Source organism: Ailuropoda melanoleuca, chromosome 5, assembly GCF_002007445.2.
Source record: "Ailuropoda melanoleuca isolate Jingjing chromosome 5, ASM200744v2, whole genome shotgun sequence".
Classification (NCBI taxonomy): Eukaryota; Metazoa; Chordata; class Mammalia; order Carnivora; family Ursidae; genus Ailuropoda; species Ailuropoda melanoleuca.
This window is the reverse complement of record NC_048222.1, coordinates 35,855,335-35,875,432: the sequence shown is the minus strand read 5'-3', so window position 1 is coordinate 35,875,432 and position 20,098 is coordinate 35,855,335. Positions and strand designations below refer to the sequence as shown.

The window sequence follows — 20,098 nt, the reverse complement described above, 5'->3', positions numbered from 1 at the left end:
CTGTCCCTCTAATACCCAGTTTTTCTCCTTACTAGTAACCACTTTTAGCATTTTGAATATCCTTCCAGAGATATTTTGAGTAGACAAGCAATTATGTACATAATATTCCTCATTTTTTGCCTTCTCTTTATTAACACAGATACTATATACATTTTTCTGCACTTTGTTTTTATCAGTTAATAATGTATCTTGACTATTCTTCTATGTCAATATGTAAATAGTTGCCTCTTTTCGTGTACCAGATAATATGGGCTTACCATAAATTTTTAACCTCAATTATTAGGCATTGAGGTTGTTTTCAGGCTTTGGTTATTACAAACAATGCTGCATTGAATAACTTTGTATGTAATGTCATTTCCCGCAAATATACCTATAGAATAAATTCCTAGAATTGAAATAAGGGAATTAAGGTTATATGCATTTTAAATTTTAGTAGTTATTGCCAAACTGCTCTCACTGGAGGTTGTATCAATTCACATTCCCACTAGCACAGATGAAAAATGCATGTTTCCTCACAACTATGTTAGTGAAATTTTTTTCTTTGCCATGTAAGAAGAGGTGGAAAGTATCTCTTGGAAACTTTAATTTGCATGTTTTTTCTTCCTTGCAAAGTTATACTTTCATGTTTAACAGCCATTTGTATTTATTTAGTGTACTGTTTCTTCATAAATTTTGCTTATGTTATTAATGTCTGATTTCCTCTCTCTACTTTAAGCTTGGTGCTGTGGGTGCAGGGATCTTGTTAGTTTTGTTCATTACATACTAGAATGAATGAAGCTCCAGAAATGACTGGCTCATGTCATGCAGTAGTCAAGTTCAGAACTCACGTTTGACTCCAAAGCCCATATGTATTTCCATGATCACTCACGGGAAAAACTAAACTTTTAACTCACCACACTGGGGCAGATGGGTAATGTAAAGCGGCTTAAGTGCGTCAGGAAGTGGATTGTGGCAAAATGGCGAAACTATGTACAGTCGCAGCGGTTTTTCACATCTGTTTTATTGACATTTGGGAATGGAAGCCCATTGTCAAATCTTTACATGCCCCGACGCCGGGTTTCTGGCTTTCTTGTGAAATCTCCTGGTTTTTAAATATTTCTCATCAAAACAAGACTGCCGTCACATGCAGCCCACCGGCAGCGGATTTGCAAATTCTGGCGTAGAGAGTGGGAGCCTGGTGAGGCGAATACCCCAGACAGTGACAGCTAAGAAACGAGGAGGTTTTGGGAAAGTCGAGAACGGGGTTCTCTACCCCAGGGTTTGGGGGCCAGGACTACCGGAAGGACTGAAATAAACGCAAAGTGGCGGGAGGACTGCGCGGCCTTCCCAGCTGTGTCTGGCCATTCCAGCCGGCGTGGTCGCGAGTTTCTCCAGCAGCGCCCAAGACAACGTCGTGGGGGCGGTCAGGGGTTTCCCGGAGGAAGAGAACTGCCTAGGTATTCCTTCACCGGCTCATCAGCGTCAAGCCGTCCGTGAAGCCGAATCCAACCTTTCCAGGTTTCCTGAAGACGCCTCTAAGTAAAGCGTTTGGCCCAGGATCTCTTTAGTTCCCGTCTCAGGCCCCGCCCAGCTTCCTCAGTTCCACGACTTCCGTTTGTCTGGTCGTCTGGGAAACAGCCAACTTCCGGCCGCGAGGCGGTGGGCGGAGCCAAGATGGCTGAGGAGGGAGTCGCGACGGTGAGAGCCGAGGTTCTCCTAGTGTCCCGGCCGCCAGGCGGGGTAGGGCCGCCCCGGGCGGAGCAGAGAGGCGAGGCTGGCTTGTGGGCGGACTGTGTCCTACGCAGCCGGCTTTGGGGAGGTGCGGAGCCGGGTCTGGAGCCTCTCGGGGTGCGCGGGGAGACAGGGCCCCGCTCCTGGGAGCTGGTACGCCTGGGCAAGGCTGACTTCTTTGCAGCGCGGGGCCTGTGCTGGGACTGTGGTCCCTCTTGGGGTGCGCTGGACGGAAAAGGGAGATTTTCATCAGAAATGGCTCTTTTGCTAGTCCCATCTTTTTTGTCTCGCGAGGTTTGGAAAGGAAGCCCTACCGTTTATGCAGAGACCGTTTGTGTTAATCCCCAGGATTAGGAATTGAATATGACAAAGCCTGGAAATTTTGAGCGTCACTGCCTTCTGCCGGTGGGTCGGGACCTTGTTTTCTCTCTTGTAGTTTAGTTTAGGAAAGTGCTGTTTTGGGATTCAGCTGAAGCCTGAGTTAGATATTAATTAAACCCCACACAGCTGCCCGGATGAATTCGGGATGACCCAGTGGTAGTTATTTGTGAAGTGTATATTTATAATTAGATCTAATTTCTGCAAAATTCTAAATGTGAAACCTTGTCTACTTTGTTTTACTGTTGGGTTTCAAAGCACATTCTCATTTGTTAGAATGACTTCAGTAGTTTATTTGGAATGTATTGCCCTATGAAAAACGCCCTGGGAAACCTAGGAGACAAAATAGCGGGTTTTGGCTGTTTTACAGCTTAGTTCTGGCCGTTAAGGATCAAGGCCAATGGTAATCTGTCAGGGGGGTTGTTTTCTATTCTCTCTTCATTTCCAGAGAAGTAAAATTATTTTTGGTGTAATCATACAACTCTGAATACAGGGAAGGAGACCCAAAGCAAAGACTTTTGTTAAGCTACAAGTTAAAAAAAAATTAAATAGCATGATTTGTGTTACTGGGTTTTAGATATTAGAAACACATCAAAGAAAATACTTCACCTACATAAATTTAAGGTACACTGGTAACACAATGCTATAAACACAGCTTATTCTCTAGTGCTCATTGCAGGTAGCGATAGGTGTTCATAAATAAAATGTGAACTTGATTTTTATGGTGGCAGAATTGTCCTGTGCTTTTGAATCTAATAGTGTTTTAAAGAGAATGGCTGTTTTGTTTCAATATGACTTTAGCACTTGAGCCTGAAGTTAACTGATTATTTTCATTATTGTCAAGTTTATTGCTAACAGTGCTATATTTGTAGTAATTTCATCTTTTCACTTTACTGCTACAGGGAGATTTGAATTTCTGCCCTTTTTGGAAGTGATCTGGTATCTTGTAATAAAATTAAAAAGGCTCAACAGTCTCGTTCACTCAATCAACAGACTGGTATCCCACTGAAATACAGCATAATATAAGCATGTAGTACAAGGGTATTCACTGCAGTATTGTTTATAGTGGCAAAATGCTGGAAACAAGGTGAATACGCGTTAATAGGGTAATAGATGACCTCTGCTACTTCCATTCTGAGGATTATTATGTAGCCATTAAAAAGTGTTAGAACTATTTATGTTGATGTGGATGGTATTACATTTTTAAAAAGCTAGTTGTGGAGTGTTAAAAAAACAAAACTGAATAGTCTTTAAAGATCTTATTGGCTTTATTCAATGGTTTATGAATCAGGCAGCATTCATTCTACCAGCCAGGAGCTCTGAAGTGCTGTACAAAATGAAAGGCTTTCATAGGCAGAAAGGAGTGGGAACAGGGAAGTTATACTGGACAAAAAGGTTGCTTATTGCAAGGTCACTTTCCTTTAGGTGATGCCAGGGGTCTCTCGGGCATATTACCTCACTAATACTTATTGGGTGATTTTTTTTTTTAATTGAGATTTTTTTTAAAGGTTTTATTTATTTGACAGAGAGAGAGAGCGCGCGCGCACAGGCAGAGGGAGAGGGAGAAGCAGGCTCCCAGCTGAGCAGGGAGCCCAATTTGGGGCTCAATCCCAGGATCCTGGGATCATGACCTGAGCTGAAGGCAAACGCTTAAGTGATGGGTCCAGCCACGTACCCCCTGATTGGGTGATTTCTGATTGAGTGGTTTAAGATTCTGTTCCTGGGAGAGGTAGAAAGTATAATTCATTCAGTCTTGGTTTGTTGACATGGGACTTAGCATAAACAACTCCATTTTGGGCCTTTTTTCCATTTTTTTTTTCTTTAAAGTAGGCTCCACACCCAGCGTGGAGCTCAACGTGGGGCTTGAACATGTGACCCTGAGATCAAGACCTGAGAAGAGATCAAGAGTTGGATGCTTAACTGACTGAGCCACTGCGGTGCTCCCCTTTTTTGCTTTTTAATAAGAGTATATTGTGTGATCTTAATTTTGTGGCATAAAAAACACATAGTTCAGTAGATATGGGTATATAGATGTGGAGGAGAGAAGACTAAAAGACTTGAAACTGAGAGAATTTTGAACAAATGCGTAAGTAAAAATCTAAGACTGCTGTTGTAAAGGCTTTGAGGCCAGGAGACATCCCAGTAAAATGGAATAAACCTAGTCTAATGTGGGACACAGAAATTCTAAACTATCAAGGACTATTACCAGTTAGTTCCTTCAGAAAACTGGGGACTGATATTTATATTTTATTTAAGAATACATAAGAAATGATTTAGAGATCTTAAAAATAAAAGCAAATAATACTGCTTTCTGTGATTTATACTTACAAATTTTTTGTAACTCCCTAATTCCCATTATTCAATGTATTTGTATATATACCTATTTTTCTTCCTGTAAATTTAAACCTTTCAGAACAGAAAACAAAGATTACTATTGTATTGGCTCAGATATAGTGCCTAGCACATATCAAATATTACATGAATATTTATTAGATGAATAAATGATCACAGAACTACATAAAAATGAGGAAAGAACCAGAAGGACGTAATGAATTCTACATACATCCCAGCTATAAATGAGATCAAGTGGGCTAATAGAATCCTTTCTGTCTCAAAATGTTTTTTTTTTTTTTTTTTAAAGATTTTATTTATTTATTTGACAGAGATAGAGACAGCCAGTGAGAGCGGGAACACAAGCAGGGGGAGTGGGAGAGGAAGAAGCAGGCTCCTAGCGGAGGAGCCTGATGTGGGTCTCGATCCCATAACACCGGGATCACGCCCTGAGCCGAAGGCAGTCGCTTAACCGCTGTGCCACCCAGGCGCCCCTGCTCAAAATGTTCTAAAAGACTTTTTGGAAAAGAGACTCATTAAAAAATTATAATTTATTTTAATTCACCTTTATGCAGAAAGGTTGCTGATTCATGAAGATGCTTTTTGAGCCCTTAAGATTTTTATTCATCTATATTTTTAAGTAATCTTTATGCCCATATGGGGCTGGAACTCAGAACCCCAAGATCAAGAGTTGCATGCTTTGCTGACTGAGCTAGCCAGGCAGTTAGGGGTACTTGGGTGGCTCAGTTGGTTAAGCGTCTGACTCTTGATTTCGGCTCAAGTCATGATCTCAGGGTTGTGGGATCGAGCCCTGCCTTGGACATGGAGTCTGCTTGAGATTCTCTCTCCCTCTACCCCCACTCGTGTGTGTGCTCTCTATTTTTTTCTTTAAAGGTTTTATTTATTTATTTGACAGAGAAAGCAACAGAGCACAAGCAGTAGAGGGAGAGGGAGAAGCAGGCTGCCTGCTGAGCGGGGAGCCTAATGTGGGGCTTGATCCCAGGACCCTGGAATCATGACCTGAGCCGAAGGCTAAGCCACCCAGTTGCCCCTGTGCTCTCTTTAAATAAATAAAATCTTAAAAGAAATCCCAGTTAGATAAAAGATAGAGTTCTTTAGCATTTTAAAAACATTTGTTGAGGTATAATACACATACCATAAAATTCACCCATTTTAAGTGTACAGTTTGATCGATTTTAGTAAATTTATATACTTGCACAACTAGTAAAATACTGCCACAATCCACTTAACTCCATCACTCCAAAAAGTTCCCTTGGGTCCATTTGCAAGCAAGTACTCTTTACTCCTAACCCCAGCTGCTGCTGATCTGCTTTCTGTCTCCATAGCTTTGCCTTCTCTACAATTTCATGTAATCACACAATATGTAGTCTTATGTGTCTGAATTTCACTTAGCATGTTTTTTAGGTTCATTTATATTGTACATAGAAGTACTTTGTTCCTTTTTTTTTCTAAGCAGTGTTCCCATTGTATGAATATATACATTTTGTTAATCCACCAATTGATGGACATTAAGACTGTTTTCCTGTTTTGGGCTATTATGAATAATGTTGCTGTGAATCTTTGCATGGATATATTTTTATTTATCTAGGAGTGAAATTGCTGGGTTGTATGGTAAGTGTATGTTAATAAAAAAACAAAACTGCCAAACTTTTTTTTTTTTTTTTTAGGATTTTATTTATTTATTTTAGAGATAGAGTGAGTGGGAGGAGGAGCAGAGGGAGAGGGACAAGCAGACTCCGAGCTAAGCATGGAGCCTGATAGGGGGCTCGATCTGGCGATCCTGACCTCAGGGCCCTGAAATCATGAACTGAGCAGAAATCAAGAGTTGGATGCTTAACTGGCTGAGCCACCCAGGCACCCCACGCCAAACTTTTCTAAAGTGGCTATATACCATTTTACTTTCCCACAAGCAGTCTGTGAGGGTTTCAGCTTTCCACATCCTTGCCTTGTTAGTTCTTCATATTGTCGGTCTTTTAATATTAATCTCATTCTAGTGTATGTATAGTGGTTATTGTGGTTTTTATTTATATTTATATATTTATATTTAATTTATATTTAATGTATATTTCCCCAATGGATAATGGTATTGGGTATCTTTTTATGTGTTTATTCATCCATTTCTCTTGGGTGAAGTATCTTTACCGATTTTTTACCCATTTTAAAATGGATTATTTGTTTTAGTGAGATTTCTGTATTTGTTAAGTCAAGATAATAAAATAGCTAATAGTACAAGTATGTATTCTGTTTTATTTTGAGGATTGTTTTTTTGTTATGAAGTATATCTTAGCTCTAAAAGAATGAATAAAAGGTTGTAGGTAAGTTTTAAAGAACAGTATAATGGAAACTTGTTTTTCTACTTCACAGGTTAAGAAATGGGTCATTAACAATAACTTTGAATCCTCCTAAATGTCTCTTCCCTTACTGCATTTTCCTCCTCTCCCATCAGAAGTATATCTTTCATCAGTTTTATGTTAATTATTCTTTTGCTCTTATTTACAGTTTTGCCATATTTAATACCTCTAGATAACATATTGGTTTTAAGAAATTGTTTATTCATTTTTCAGTGCTGTGTATTATCCCATTAAAGGAAAATACTGTAATTAATTTACCCATTCTAATAGATAGAGATCTGAGTTCTGATTTCTCCAGCTTTAATGAGGTACAGTTGACAAAGTTATAAGATATTTAAAGTATACAATGTGATCATTTGATATACATTGGGAAAGGATTCCCACCAAGTTACTAACAACACATCCATCACTGCACGTATATACCTTTTTTTTTCGTAAGAACATCTAAGTTCCACTGTTTTAGCAAATTTCAATTATTCAATACAGTGTTATCAACTAGAGTCACCTTAGGCCTTACTCATCTTACAGCTAAAAGTTTGTACCCTTTTACCAATCTCTTCCCATTTCCCCTACCTCCCACCCTGGCAATCATTTTTGAGCCTGTATGTTCAACTTTATTTTTTCCTGTTGATTTTTAGTTTTAGTTTAGGTGTTTTTGTTTTTTGTTTTTTGTTTTTTTTTAGTAAATTTTTAAAATTTACTTTAAATGAAAGTAAGCTCTGTGCCCAACATGGGGCTTGAACGCATGACCTTGAGGTCGAGAGTCACATGCTCTACTGACTGAACCAGCCAGGAGCCCCTTATTTTTAGTTACTGAAAATAATGTTATTGTGAACAGGGCCAGGGTAAGGCAAGTGAGGTGCTTAGGGTGCAAAATGTAAGGAGTAAGAATGTCTCAGGCCTGTGAACATTCTTGTATATGTCTCTTAATCTAAGAGTTTTTCCAGGGTATTCCTAGAAATGGATTGTTGATACATGGAGTAGGTACATCTTCAACTGCATTACTTACGGGAAACTCTAAGGTGGTTTTAGCAGTTTATGCTTCTACCATCAGTTCCTATTGCTTACATCCTTGATATTGTCATAGCTTTAAATTCTGTCAGTATGGTTGATGGGAAATGACGTCTTAATGTGATTTTAACTGACATTTACCTGATTGTTAATGAGGTGGAGCAGCAGTGGTTGTGTCTTTTCCTTTTCTGTGCAATGCCTGGTTCATATGTTTTGCTTCTTTCTTTCTGTCCTTTCTTTTCTTTTTACTTATTTATTTGAGAGAGAGCATAGTGAGCAAGAGAACACAAGTAGGGGGGAGGGGCAGAGGGAGAGGGAGAAGCAGGTTCCCTGCTGAGGAAGGGGCCCGGTGGGGGGCCCCATCCCAGGACCTGACCTGAGCCTGAAGGCAGACGCTTAACTGACTAAGCCACCCAGGAGCCCCATGTTTTGCTTATTTTTCTACTTTGCTGTTTTTCTTATTGTTTTCTTTTACTGTTTGTTTTGTAGTTAGTTATAGTTTCTGGCTGTTAATCCTTTATCTTTTTTTTTTTTTTTGGTTTTGTATTGCAAATATCTTTTCTATCTTCACTTCCTTTTTGGAACAGAAGTTCTTAATTTAATGTTGAATATTTAGATCTTTTCTCAATTGGTTTGTGCTTTTATATCTTACTGAAACAATCCTTCTCTATCCTTTATTTTTTCTAAAGGTTTTTAAATTTGCCTTGTTCATTTTAGTCGTTGATCTATCTTAATTCATTTTCCTGATAAAAAGCTTTTTTTTTTTAAGATTTTATTTATTTGTTTGACAGAGAGAGAGACAGCAAGAGATGGAACACTAACAGGAAGAGGGGCAGAGGGAGAGGAAGAAGCAGGCTTCCCGCTGAGCAGGGAGCCTGATGTGGGGTTCGATCCCAGGACCCTGGGATCATGACGTGAGCCGAAGGCAGATGCTTAATGACTGAGCCACCCAGGCGCCCCAAAAAGTTTTTTCTCTTGAAGCCTGTTTTTTTTAATGTTAATATTGCTATCTTAGTTATCTTTTTGTTTTCCTGGTTTATCTTTTTCCATCTTTTACTTTGCTTTTCTTTGCCTGTTTTAGATGTCTGTATATAAATAGCATAAATCTAGATTTTTAAAAAGATCCATCCTGATAATTTAACTGGAGAATTTCATTCCTTTCTCCTTCTTTTCTTGCTTTTTTTTTTCTGAGTTTCTCTTTTTTTCTCTCTCCTCTTCTCATTTCATTACTTGTTATATACTCCATTCTTCAGTCTTCCTTTAGTGAGTACACAGTTTTCTTTTTATAATACATATTCAACTGAAAGTTCAAATTTAAAACTCGAAGGGATTATCAAATGTTTTATTACCCATTGTCTTCTGCCACTTCATGCTACTGTTGTTCAGTTTTGTAGTTTTTGTTTCTCAACACCACAAATTATACTTCTATTTGTTTTATTCAGTCAGTGAATATTTAGAATACTTCCATATTTTACCAATTCCTTTGTTCATTTCACTCCTTCATTCTGGGGTTCTTTTCCTTTTTCCTAATGTATATCCTTTAAAAGTTTATTTAAACAAAAAATTTTTTTAAAGATTTTTTTTTTAAAGTAACCTTTACACCCAACATGGGGCTTGGACTTAAAACCCTGAGATCAAGAGTTGTATGCTCTTCCGATTGAGCCAGCCATGTGTCCTGAAAGTTAGTTTTGATAGATGTAAGAGTTTAGATCTGAGGTTGGCAAACTATTTTTGTAAAGGGCCAGTAATAAATATTTTGGGCTCTGTGGTCCTGTGTCTGTCGTAAGTAACTCAACCATGCAGTTGAAGTGTGGAAGCAACCATAGACAGTAAATAAACGTGTGTGTGTGACTATGTTCTGATAAAATTTTATTTTAGATACTTAAATTTGAATTTTATGTAATTTTCAGGTGTTACAAAATTTTAAAAAATGTAAAAACTTTTATTAAAAATGTAAAAACAGGTGCCTAGGTGGCTCAGTCGGCTGAGCGTCTGACTTTTGGTTTTGGCTCAGGTCCTGATCTCATGGTCCTGGGGTTGAGCCCTGCATCAGGCTCTCCACTCAGTGTGAAGTCTACCTGCCCCTGCTCGCACAAGTGCTGCCTCCCCTCCATAAATAAATAAATAAATAAATAAATAAATAAATAAATAAAATCTTTTTAAAAAATGTAAAAAACATTCTTTGTTGGCCATATAAAAATGGGCAGGATTTGTTTGACCTGCAGTCCATAGTTTGCTGACATTGTGTTAGATTAACTTTCATTTTACTTGGCACCTGAGACATGGGAGTGATTTTTCTTACAATGGCTTTATGGGTTATTATTTCCCATTTTTAATTGTTGAGAAGTCAGCTGTCAGTCTAAGTGTCCTTTCTGTATAGCTTATCTGGTGATACTTTTTTACTTGGTTGCTTTTAAGAACTTATTGTCTCTGGTGCAGGTCCTTGTGATGTATGCTAGTATGGATTTATTTCCATTTAACCTGGTCAGGATTGGTTGAGCATTTGGAATCTAAAGATTAGTGTCTCTCATTACTTCTGGAAATTTTCAGCCATTATTTATGCTTATATCTTACCATATCATATGTAACATAGGAAGTAGTTATAAGAAAAATCCATTTGAAGATTTTCTGCAAAGTTACAGTATAAGATAGTATTTTTTATATTCAGTAATGTCCCTTAAAAAAAAAAACCAAACTCCCTTCTAGCGGTGCCTGGATGACTCAGTTGGTTAAGTTGCCAGCTCTTGATTTCAGCTTAGGTCGTGATCTCAGGGTCCTGGGATCAAGCCCCACATCAGGCTCCGTGCTCAGCAGGGAGTCTGCATGAGGATTCTCTCTCCGTCTCCATCTGTCCTTCCCCCTGCTCATACTGGTTCTCTCTCTAAATTAAATAAATAAATCTTAAAAAAAAAACCACTCCTGGAATTGAGTGCTAGGTAATTTCTGTATAGATGACCTCATAAACTTCTTTTTATCAAAGTTACTACTTTTTTGGTTTGGGTGCTAAGATGTATAATATTAAGTATAATACTAATATGTAGTGTCTTAAGAGCTTTGTACATTTATTTGTGCACATTTTATGCATTGTAATTATATATTACACAGGGTGTCTGGGTGGCTCAGTTGGTTAAGTGTCTGACTCTTGGTTTCCACTTGGGTCATGATCTTGGAGTCATGGGATCGACCCCCACGCAGGCTCCTCACTGTCTAGAGTCTGCTTGAGAGTCCCTCTCCTTCGCCCTCCCCCCACTCATGCCCTCTCTCTCTCTCTCTCTCTCAAATAAAATCTTAAAAAATATACATATATAATTATATATTACACATAAGTATATATTGTAAATATGCGATATACATTATTAATAGTTTGGATAGCAAAAGTTGACATTTGCTTTTTAAACCATATTATATTAAAAATTGGTTTTTAATTTTTCTTTGTGCCTGTACATAGTTAATGGATTAATTGCATGATTGGAGAACTAGTGGTTATGGTTGTTTGAATGCTTTTTTAAGTTAGCAAGGTTTATGGTGATGCCTTAACATAGACTAATTTCTTTTCAGAAGACTCCGTTTCCTGCTTCTGTTGAATCTCAGAAACCCCGGCTGAAAAAAGGTCGGTATGCAATTTCATTGTGTAGAGCTTTTAAAAATGTGAGTTTTGGAGAAAAGCAATAATAGTCTAAATATTGCTCCATACCTAGCTTTTATTTTATGACGTTGTTAGATATTTTGGGATTGATTTTGCCTGTAAATATGTTTAAATGGGGCTTTATTATTATGTAAGTGTGTATTTTCAACTTGCAGAAAAAACACCATGAAGTTCCCATTGTACATATCAGGCCTCGCATAATCTCATATCTATGTTAAGTAAGTGTAAGGTTTTATGAAAATTGAGTCTGTGAAGACTAGGTAAGGGCATATACTATGAAAAGCTGCATTTAAAAATCTGGTAGAGCTATGTTCTATTTTATTTAGAGAAATAACTTATAAAGTCTTAGAAAGGCTTGCATCAGGTTGTAGTTTACTACATTGGATATTCTGTCAATGTCTAATAAACATGTCTGATGTCTAACAAACTTAAACAACACCCTAACTTTTTATTTAGCAGAAGAGACCATCTATTTTATTATTTACCCATTTATTTATTATTTTCTAGATGAGAAAACCAAGGCCGAGGGGAAGGGGCATGACTTGCTCAGGGTCATGCATATGTCTGCATTATGAGTTATGGTTAATAGGCAATACATCCTTTTGCAGCATGTGTTTTCCTGTTGTCTGCTAAGATTTTTAAATTTCATTTTGCCAATAAATTGTTTAGCCTACTTGGGGCATTTCTGTTCCTCTTTTAAATTATAATACAAGTTGTTGGAAAATATGATTGCCTTCAGAATTTGTTTTCAAAGAGTTTTTCAGGAATACATCTTCATTGAAAGAGCATTACGTCTATAACTTAGATTATTTGTGAAGCTTAGGTGTTTCTTCTAGTTATCTAACATAGTTGCTAATATTTCTTACATCATTTCTGGACATGAGAACCATCTTGCTGTGATGTCTGTCACTTTGTTTAATCGCCGGGGTGATTTGGCTAGTTAGGTGGGGCTAGTGTGATTATGGGGTATTATGATTGTCGCTCCAGTGTTCTTTCCATGCTTCCTCCAGAGTCAAACTCCATGGTTGGACTGACTCTCAGTCTAGGAGAGCTGTAATCAGCATATACCAATCAAAAATTGGCAATTGTGCCCAATTCAGGCTAATGAGATACAAAGCTGATAGCTATGGGTCAAAAGGTCACATTTGACATGTTATGCTATAAGAAGTAACAGTGCTGTAGTGCCCTTTCCAATCCTTTCTTCCCACCTTCTGGTCTGTGTGATTAAACTTTAGTTTTCCCTGTTCCTCAATCCCTCATACATGAGTACTTACCCATTTCCAGGACCAATGGTAGGTATCAGGGGGAATACAAAGATTAATAGGGCATGGATTCTGCCCTCAGGAATTGACAGTCTTCAGGGCATATAAGATATAAGCAAATTATTGAAGTGTAGTATGTGCCTTCCAATTTTTTCAACTCTTTTCATATAAAGTGTCTAGAACTCTTTTGTCATTATTGCTTTGGTTTTCTGGTGAAATTCATTGTTCCCCTTGGAAGTACAGAGTTCAGGACTAAACAGTATTTCAGGTGTCAACAAGGCCAAGTGGAACGTCTGGAAGGTAAAAATCTCATTGGGATCTTTTATTTTTTTTAGCCCGGTGTAAAGTTGCGTTGCCTTTTGGTCAACGATTTTACACATTTGCAGTACCACTATATTTTACAGTTCCAGCTGTATCATTCATGTAGAATACAGTGACTACAATGTAAACGATACCTTTGGAGTTGTGTAAGGTAGTGACATAGGCACCTAAAATATCGGGGGTATAACCTCTTAACCTGCCCTTAATTTCTGGGTTCCACAGCCCAAGATTTTCTCTGTCAATATGGTAAATTACATTGATTGAATTTTTGGAATGTTGTACCAACCTTTGAATTCTGGGCTAAACCCCACATGGTCATAATGTATTAACCTTTTTATATGTTACTAGATTCAATTTGTTAATTTTTGTTAAGGATTTTTGCTTCTGTTCATGAGGGATGTTGGTCTATAGTTATTATTATTCTTTTTTTTTTTGCAATGCTTTTGTCTTTTTTTGGTATCAGGTTATGCTGGCCTTAAAATAAGTTGGGAGCTATTCCCTCTTCTCTTTCCTGGAAGATTTTGTATAGAATTGGTATTATGTCTTTCTTAAATGTTTGCTAGAGTGTGACAGTGAAGCAATGTAGGTCTGGATCTCTCTTTGTTGGAAGGCATTTAAGTACAAACTCAATTTCTTTAATAGATATGGGGCTATTCAGATGATACATATTTCCTTAGGGAGAACTTTGGTAATGTTTTTCTTTCAAAGGAATTTGTCCATTTCATCTCAGTTATCAAATTTATTGGCATAAAGGTCATGATACTCGTGTATTTTCCTTTTAATGTCTGTAGGATATATAGTGATATTCCCTCTGTTCCTGATTTTGATGATTTATGTCTACTGTCGTTTTTTTCCTTGATCAGCCTGGCTAGAGGTTTATCCATTTTATTGATCTTTTCAAAGAACCAACTTTTGATGTTATTTTTTTTCTCTTTTCTGCTTCAATTTCATTGATTTCTGCTCGTATCTAGTATTGTGTTTAATTTGCAGTTTCATTTTTCTTTTTGCAGTCCTTAAGGTAGAAACTTAGATCTTCGGTTTGATATCTTTCTTCTTTCCTGTTATAAGCATTTAGTACTTTACATTGCCCTCTAAACACTGTTTCACTTGTTCATATACATTTCAAATGTTATGTTTTAACTTTTGTACAATGCTGAATATTTTAAAATTTCTTTGTGTTCCCCTTTAACCCTTGTACAATTAAGAAAGGTATTGATTAATTTCTCTATCTGTAGGAATTTTTCCAGATTTTTTTTTGTTATTGGTTTCTAGTTTAATTCTAGTTACGGTCAGAGAGCATACTTTATATGGTTTGTTTTATGGCCCAGAATGTGGTCTGTGGTGAATATTCCATGTAATTATGGGTTTGTCTGTTTCTACTTAAAGATCTATCAATTTTTACTTTGTATATTTTGAATATGTGTTGTTGGATGCATAGACATTTAGGATTGTTTGACTTCTTGATGAATTGACTCTTTTTCTTCTCTTCCTGATAATATTCCTTACTTGAAGTCAGCTTTGTCTGATGATAATAGAGCTGTTCCAGTTTTGCTTAGATTAGTGTTTGTATGATAATGTATAATTTACCTACAATCAGATTCACCCTCTTTTTAAAGTATAAAGTTCTGGGAGTTTTGACAAATGAAAATAGTCATGTAACCACCACTACCACCACAATCAAGATATAGAACAGCTTAATCAGCCTCAAAAATTCACCTTGACTTTGTAGTAAACCACTTCTCCCACTTGCAGTTGCTGGCAATCATTGATTTTTTTCTTCCTATAGTTTTATCTCTTTGAGAATATCATTTATTTATTTGTTTGTTTGTTTTTAAAGATTTTATTTATTTACTTGAGAGCGTGTGAGCGAGAGTGAGTATACAAGCAGGGGGATTGGCAGGCAGAGGGAGAGGGAGAACCAGGCTCCACAGGGAGCCGGATGCGGAGCTTGATCCCAGGACCCTGAGATCATGACCTGAGCCAAAAGCATTGCATGGAGCCCTGGGTGTTATACACAAACAGTGAATCATGAACACTACGTCAAAAACTAATGATGCACTGTATGGTGACTAACATATCATAATAAAATAAAAACCAGCCACTTAACCAACTGAACCACCCAGGTGCTCTGAGAATATCATTTAAATGAAGCATAACATTATATAACCTTTTGAGTGGCTTTTTTCGCCTAGTGTAATGTTTTTGAGATTTATCCATGTTGTTGTGTGTTTGAGTTTCTTTTTATTGATGAGTAGTATTCATTTGTATCGGTATACTGCAGTTCATTCATCCATCCATTCACCAAAGGACATTTGGGTTTTTGGCTATTACAAATACAGCTGCTATGTAAACATTTGCCTAGAAGGTTTTGTGTGAACATATTTTTATTTCGTTTGTGAAGTGTCTTGGAATGGGATCGCTGGATGGTATTGTGAGTATATGTTTAGTTTTATTGGAAATTGCCAAAGTGTTTTCCAAAGTAGTTAAACCATTTTATATTTCCTTCTACAAAGTATGAATGTTCCTTTTAACTCATAAATGATTTGGGAAATAGTCTCTCCTTTTTAATTTTCTGGAGGAGTTTGTGGAGAATTGAATAATTTCATCCTTAAGTATTTGTTGTAATGTTTCTGTGAAGCCATCTGGGCCTGGAGTTTTCTTTGTAGAAATGTTTTCAAAAACAAATTCAATTTGTTTAATAGAGATAGGGCTAAACAGGTTACTTAGTTCTTCTTAATTGAGCTTTGGTAGTTTATGTCTTTCAAGGAATCTTTTTAACTTCATCTAAATTGTCTAGTTTATTGGCCTGAAGTTCACAGTTTTTCTTAACAGATATTAAAAATACCGTGAAGCCTCTCTAATTAAAACAGTATATTTCTGGTACACGATTAGAAGATAAACCAGCGGAGGAGCGCCTGGGTGGCACAGTCGGTTGAGCAACCAACTCTTGATTTCAGCTCAGGTCCTGGTCTCAGGGTCATGAGATCCAGTCCCATGTGGGTTCCATGCTCAGTGCAAGCCTGTGCTTGTCCTTCTCCCTCTGCCCCTCCATCTGCTTGCATGCACTCTCTCTCTCAAAGGAATAAATGAATCTTTTTTTTTTTTAATAAATCTTAAAAAAAAAAGTAAGGAAGCTGTGGAAAAAAACCCAGAAAGCCCAGAAATAGTCTCAAATACATTTGGCAATTTATTTATTAATTATTTTTTTAAAAAGATTTTCTTTGAGAGAGAGAGAGAGAGAGCACAAGCAGGGGAAGTGGAAGAGGGAGAGAGGGAAGCAGGCTCCCAGCTAAGCAGGGAGCCCAACTCGGGACTCAGTCCTAGGACCCCGGGATCATGACCTGAGCCAAAGGGAGATGCTTAGCCGACTGAGCCTACATTTGGCAGTTTAGTATATGATGAAGTATATGGTGTCTCAAATTACTGGAGTAAAGATGTATTTTTTAAATAAATGGTGCTGGGACAACTGAATAGCTATTTTGGTAAAGAAAAAATTAGATGAATACTTCGCACCATACACAAGAATAAACTCCAAATGGGTCAGAGATCTAATCTAAACGTAAAATACCTAACCATGCAAGTACTGAAAGAAGGTATTGCCAGAGGCAATACAAGATTGATAAATATTACCTCATAAAAATATTACCTCATAATTTCTTTTTTGCATGGCAAAAGGCACAATAAGACAAAGAGGAATAATATAGTGGGTGAATATATTTGCAACATATATCACATATAAATGGCTAATATCCCTAATATGTAAAAAACTCTTAAAAATTTGGGGTGGGGGAAAAAAGACCAAAAACTCAATAGAAAAATGGGTAAAACACAATCACAATTTACACACACACACACACACACACACACACTGTAAGAATGACCTTTGGGCACATGAAAAATATGTTCAACCTGACTCAGAGTAAGAGATATTAAAATTGAATCCATACTAAGGTACCATTTCTTACCTATTAGGATAGCTAAAATTATAAAGTGTGAGTACATGTCCAGTTTGTGAGGCTGTGGGAAACAGGCACTGTCTTACATTGCTGGTGAGAGTCTCAATTGTTACGGCTGTTATAGAAGGGAATTTGGCAATATCTAATAAAATGCTATGATCACATTTCTAGGACTTTACTCTGAAGATAATGTCTCTGACAATAAACAAAGACTTATTAACTATATTTGCACCATTGTGATTGTAAAATATTGGAAACTTAAATGCCTGTATGTGAGGAGTGTTTGAGTAAACTGTAGTATAGCCACATAATATAGAGTACTATGCCGCTTTAAAAAAGAATAAGATTAATGTGATATAGAGTGATTTCCAAAATAAATCATTTGTCTTAAAAAAAACAGTACAAATGAGTAGTTGCCATATGCTACATTTTTATAAGAAGGAAGGGGAAATAAAAAAATATGCATGTGCTTGTTTTCACAAAAAAGAAACACCAGAAGGATGTATCAGAAACAAATGAGATTGGCTGTCTACAGGGCCTTGTGTGGAAATGATGTGGGGGGTATGACACTTCTTTAGGTATGTCTTTCTGTGTAGTTCCGACTTTTGGAATCATTTATTATTTCAATAAAAATTGGGAAAACGAAAGTCTTAAAAATAAAATGCAAGCAGAAGCAAATATACTATGGTTTATTGGAGTTAAGTTTTCTTACTGTTGGAGAAGGGAGTTACATACTATAGAAAGGGGAGAGATGAGATTAAACCCTAATAGATTGGATTGGAATTGGAGGTATCAGTATTGAAGGCATGGCTTTTAATATAGATACACAGTTATAGAATATGTTTTTTCCCCTGCTTCTGTCCACTGAGAAGGGTTAGCAGCAGTGACAACCTAGTAGCCATGAGCATGGTTAGTGCCCAGATCTTAGTTTCTATGTAGTGTTCTCCAGTAAAAGGAACCAGGGTTCCTTAGAGAAATGCCTAATTCCTTGAGTAATGCTAGGAGAGTACAAGATGAACCTGGGATATCTTGTGCCAGAAAGTAAAGAATGGCCTACAGAGTGATGGAAATTTGTCATAAAGACACAGAAGTGGGTTTGAAGGGCTTTCTCTGGCCATTGGCCCGTTCTGGAGTGATTTAAGCCTCCAATAATATAGCAATGGATTATAACACATGGAATAAAATAAGAATACACCAGTGCATACTGATAGAAGTATACTAATAAGAAAAGGCTCTTTCTTATAAAATAGAATGATAACTAGTAAGGGTAGAATGAATGATAGAAAATTACCATTTGGCAATCATCATAGCAATAATTGATTCATGCAGAACTCCTCAGTGGATGCTAAACGAGTAGGTAAAAGTTTCATGGGAAACAGGATATTTACATAAGCCTCTAAATATCTCTCCATAAGATAACATTTTAATTATAAAATAGTAATAACTTCATAGTGGAAACATTTTCCAGACACTACCTTGACCAAGTGATATAAGTTAAATATCACGGTAATGGAGCAAATCAGTATCCTATGCTTCCTAAATCACTGTATGGTATTCTTTTTTTTTTTTTTTTTTTTAAGATTTTTTTTTTTTTTTTGACAGAGATAGAGACAGCCAGCGAGAGAGGGAACACAAGCAGGGGGAGTGGGAGAGGAAGAAGCAGGCTCACAGCGGAGGAGCCTGATGTGGGGGCTCGATCCCACAACGCCGGGATCACGCCCTGAGCCGAAGGCAGACGCCCAACCGCTGTGCCACCCAGGCGCCCCTCACTGTATGGTATTCTTGCCAAAAATAGTACCTTCAATCTAATCTTGAAGAAATATTAGATGAGCCCAAATTGAGAGGTAGTCTACAAAATAACTAGCCTGCATTAAAAAGAAAAGTGTCAAGGTCATGGAAGGCAAAAATTAAAGAAGACTAAAGAGACATGACAGCTAACTGTAACATATGGTCCTAGATTTGATTTTAGAGCAGAAAAACATCTTTTATTTTTAAAGTTTATTTATTTATTTTTGGTAATCTCTACACCCAGTGTGGGCTTCGAAGTGTGGGCTTCGAACTCACAACCCTGAGATCAGGAGTTGCATGCTTTTCCGACTGAGCCAGCCAGGTGCCCCCAGAAAAACATCTTTTAAAATTACAGGTGCCTGGGTGGCACAGTCAGTTAAGCACCCAGCTCTTGGTTTCGGCTCAGGTTGTGATCTCAGGTTTGTCAGATCTAGCTTCGCAAAGGGCTTGTGCTCAGTGCGGAGTCAGCTTAAGATTCTCTCTCCCTCTGCCCCTCCCCCCTGCTCGCTCGCTCTCTCTCAAAAGTAAATAAATAAATCTTAAAAAAAAAATACAGTTCAGTGGTTTTGGTATATTACATTATTATTTTTTAAATTATAGTAAAAAATATATAATCTAAAATTTAACCATACAATTTAAGCATACAATCCAGTGACATTAGTTACATTTACAATGTTGTGCAACCATTGCCACTATCTATTTCCAAAACTTTCATCCCAAACAGAAACTCTGTACCCATTAAGCAATAATTTTCTGTTGTACCTTACCCCCTAGTCCCTAGTAACTTCTCTTCTCCTTTCTGTCTCTATGGAATTTGCCTATTTTAGATATTCGATATACTCAGAATCATACAATATTTGTCTTTTTGTGTCTGGCTTATTACATTTAGCATAATGTTTTAAAGGTTCATCTATGCTGCAACATGTACAGAATTCATTCTTTTTTAAGGCTGAATGATATTCCATTGTATGTGTGTCTCACATTTTGTTTATGCATTCATCTGTTAATGGACACGTGTGGTTTCCAACTTCAGGCTGTGTGAGTAATGCTGCAGTGAACATTGGTGCACAAATTTCTGTTTGAGATGCTGCTTTCATTCCTTTTGTGTAGATCTAGGATTGGAATTGCTGGATCGTATGGTAATTCTATGTTTAGTTTTTTGAGGAAATGCCAAACTGTCTTCTACCGTAGCTGCATGTGCAAAGGCTCCAATTCCTCCACATCCTTGCCAACACTGTTATTTTCTGCTGCTGCTTTTTTTTTTAAAAAAATAGCTGTCCTAGTAGGTGTGAAGTGGTATCTCATTGTGGTTGCCGTTTACAT

At 37.3% G+C, this 20,098-nt stretch overlaps 1 protein-coding gene across 1 annotated transcript in view; it reads left to right on the top strand.

Moving 5' to 3' along the window:
• The first annotated feature begins 1,162 nt into the window (after positions 1 to 1,162).
• The window catches only part of BBS4 (Bardet-Biedl syndrome 4), a 58,350-nt gene continuing 39,414 nt past the window's right edge, over positions 1,163 to 20,098 (top strand). Inside the window, exons 1-2 of the mRNA XM_034660706.1 lie at positions 1,163 to 1,863; positions 11,361 to 11,412. Coding sequence (XP_034516597.1) covers positions 1,654 to 1,863; positions 11,361 to 11,412 — 262 coding nt within the window. The 5' untranslated portion in view covers positions 1,163 to 1,653. The remainder of the gene's footprint in view (positions 1,864 to 11,360; positions 11,413 to 20,098) is intronic.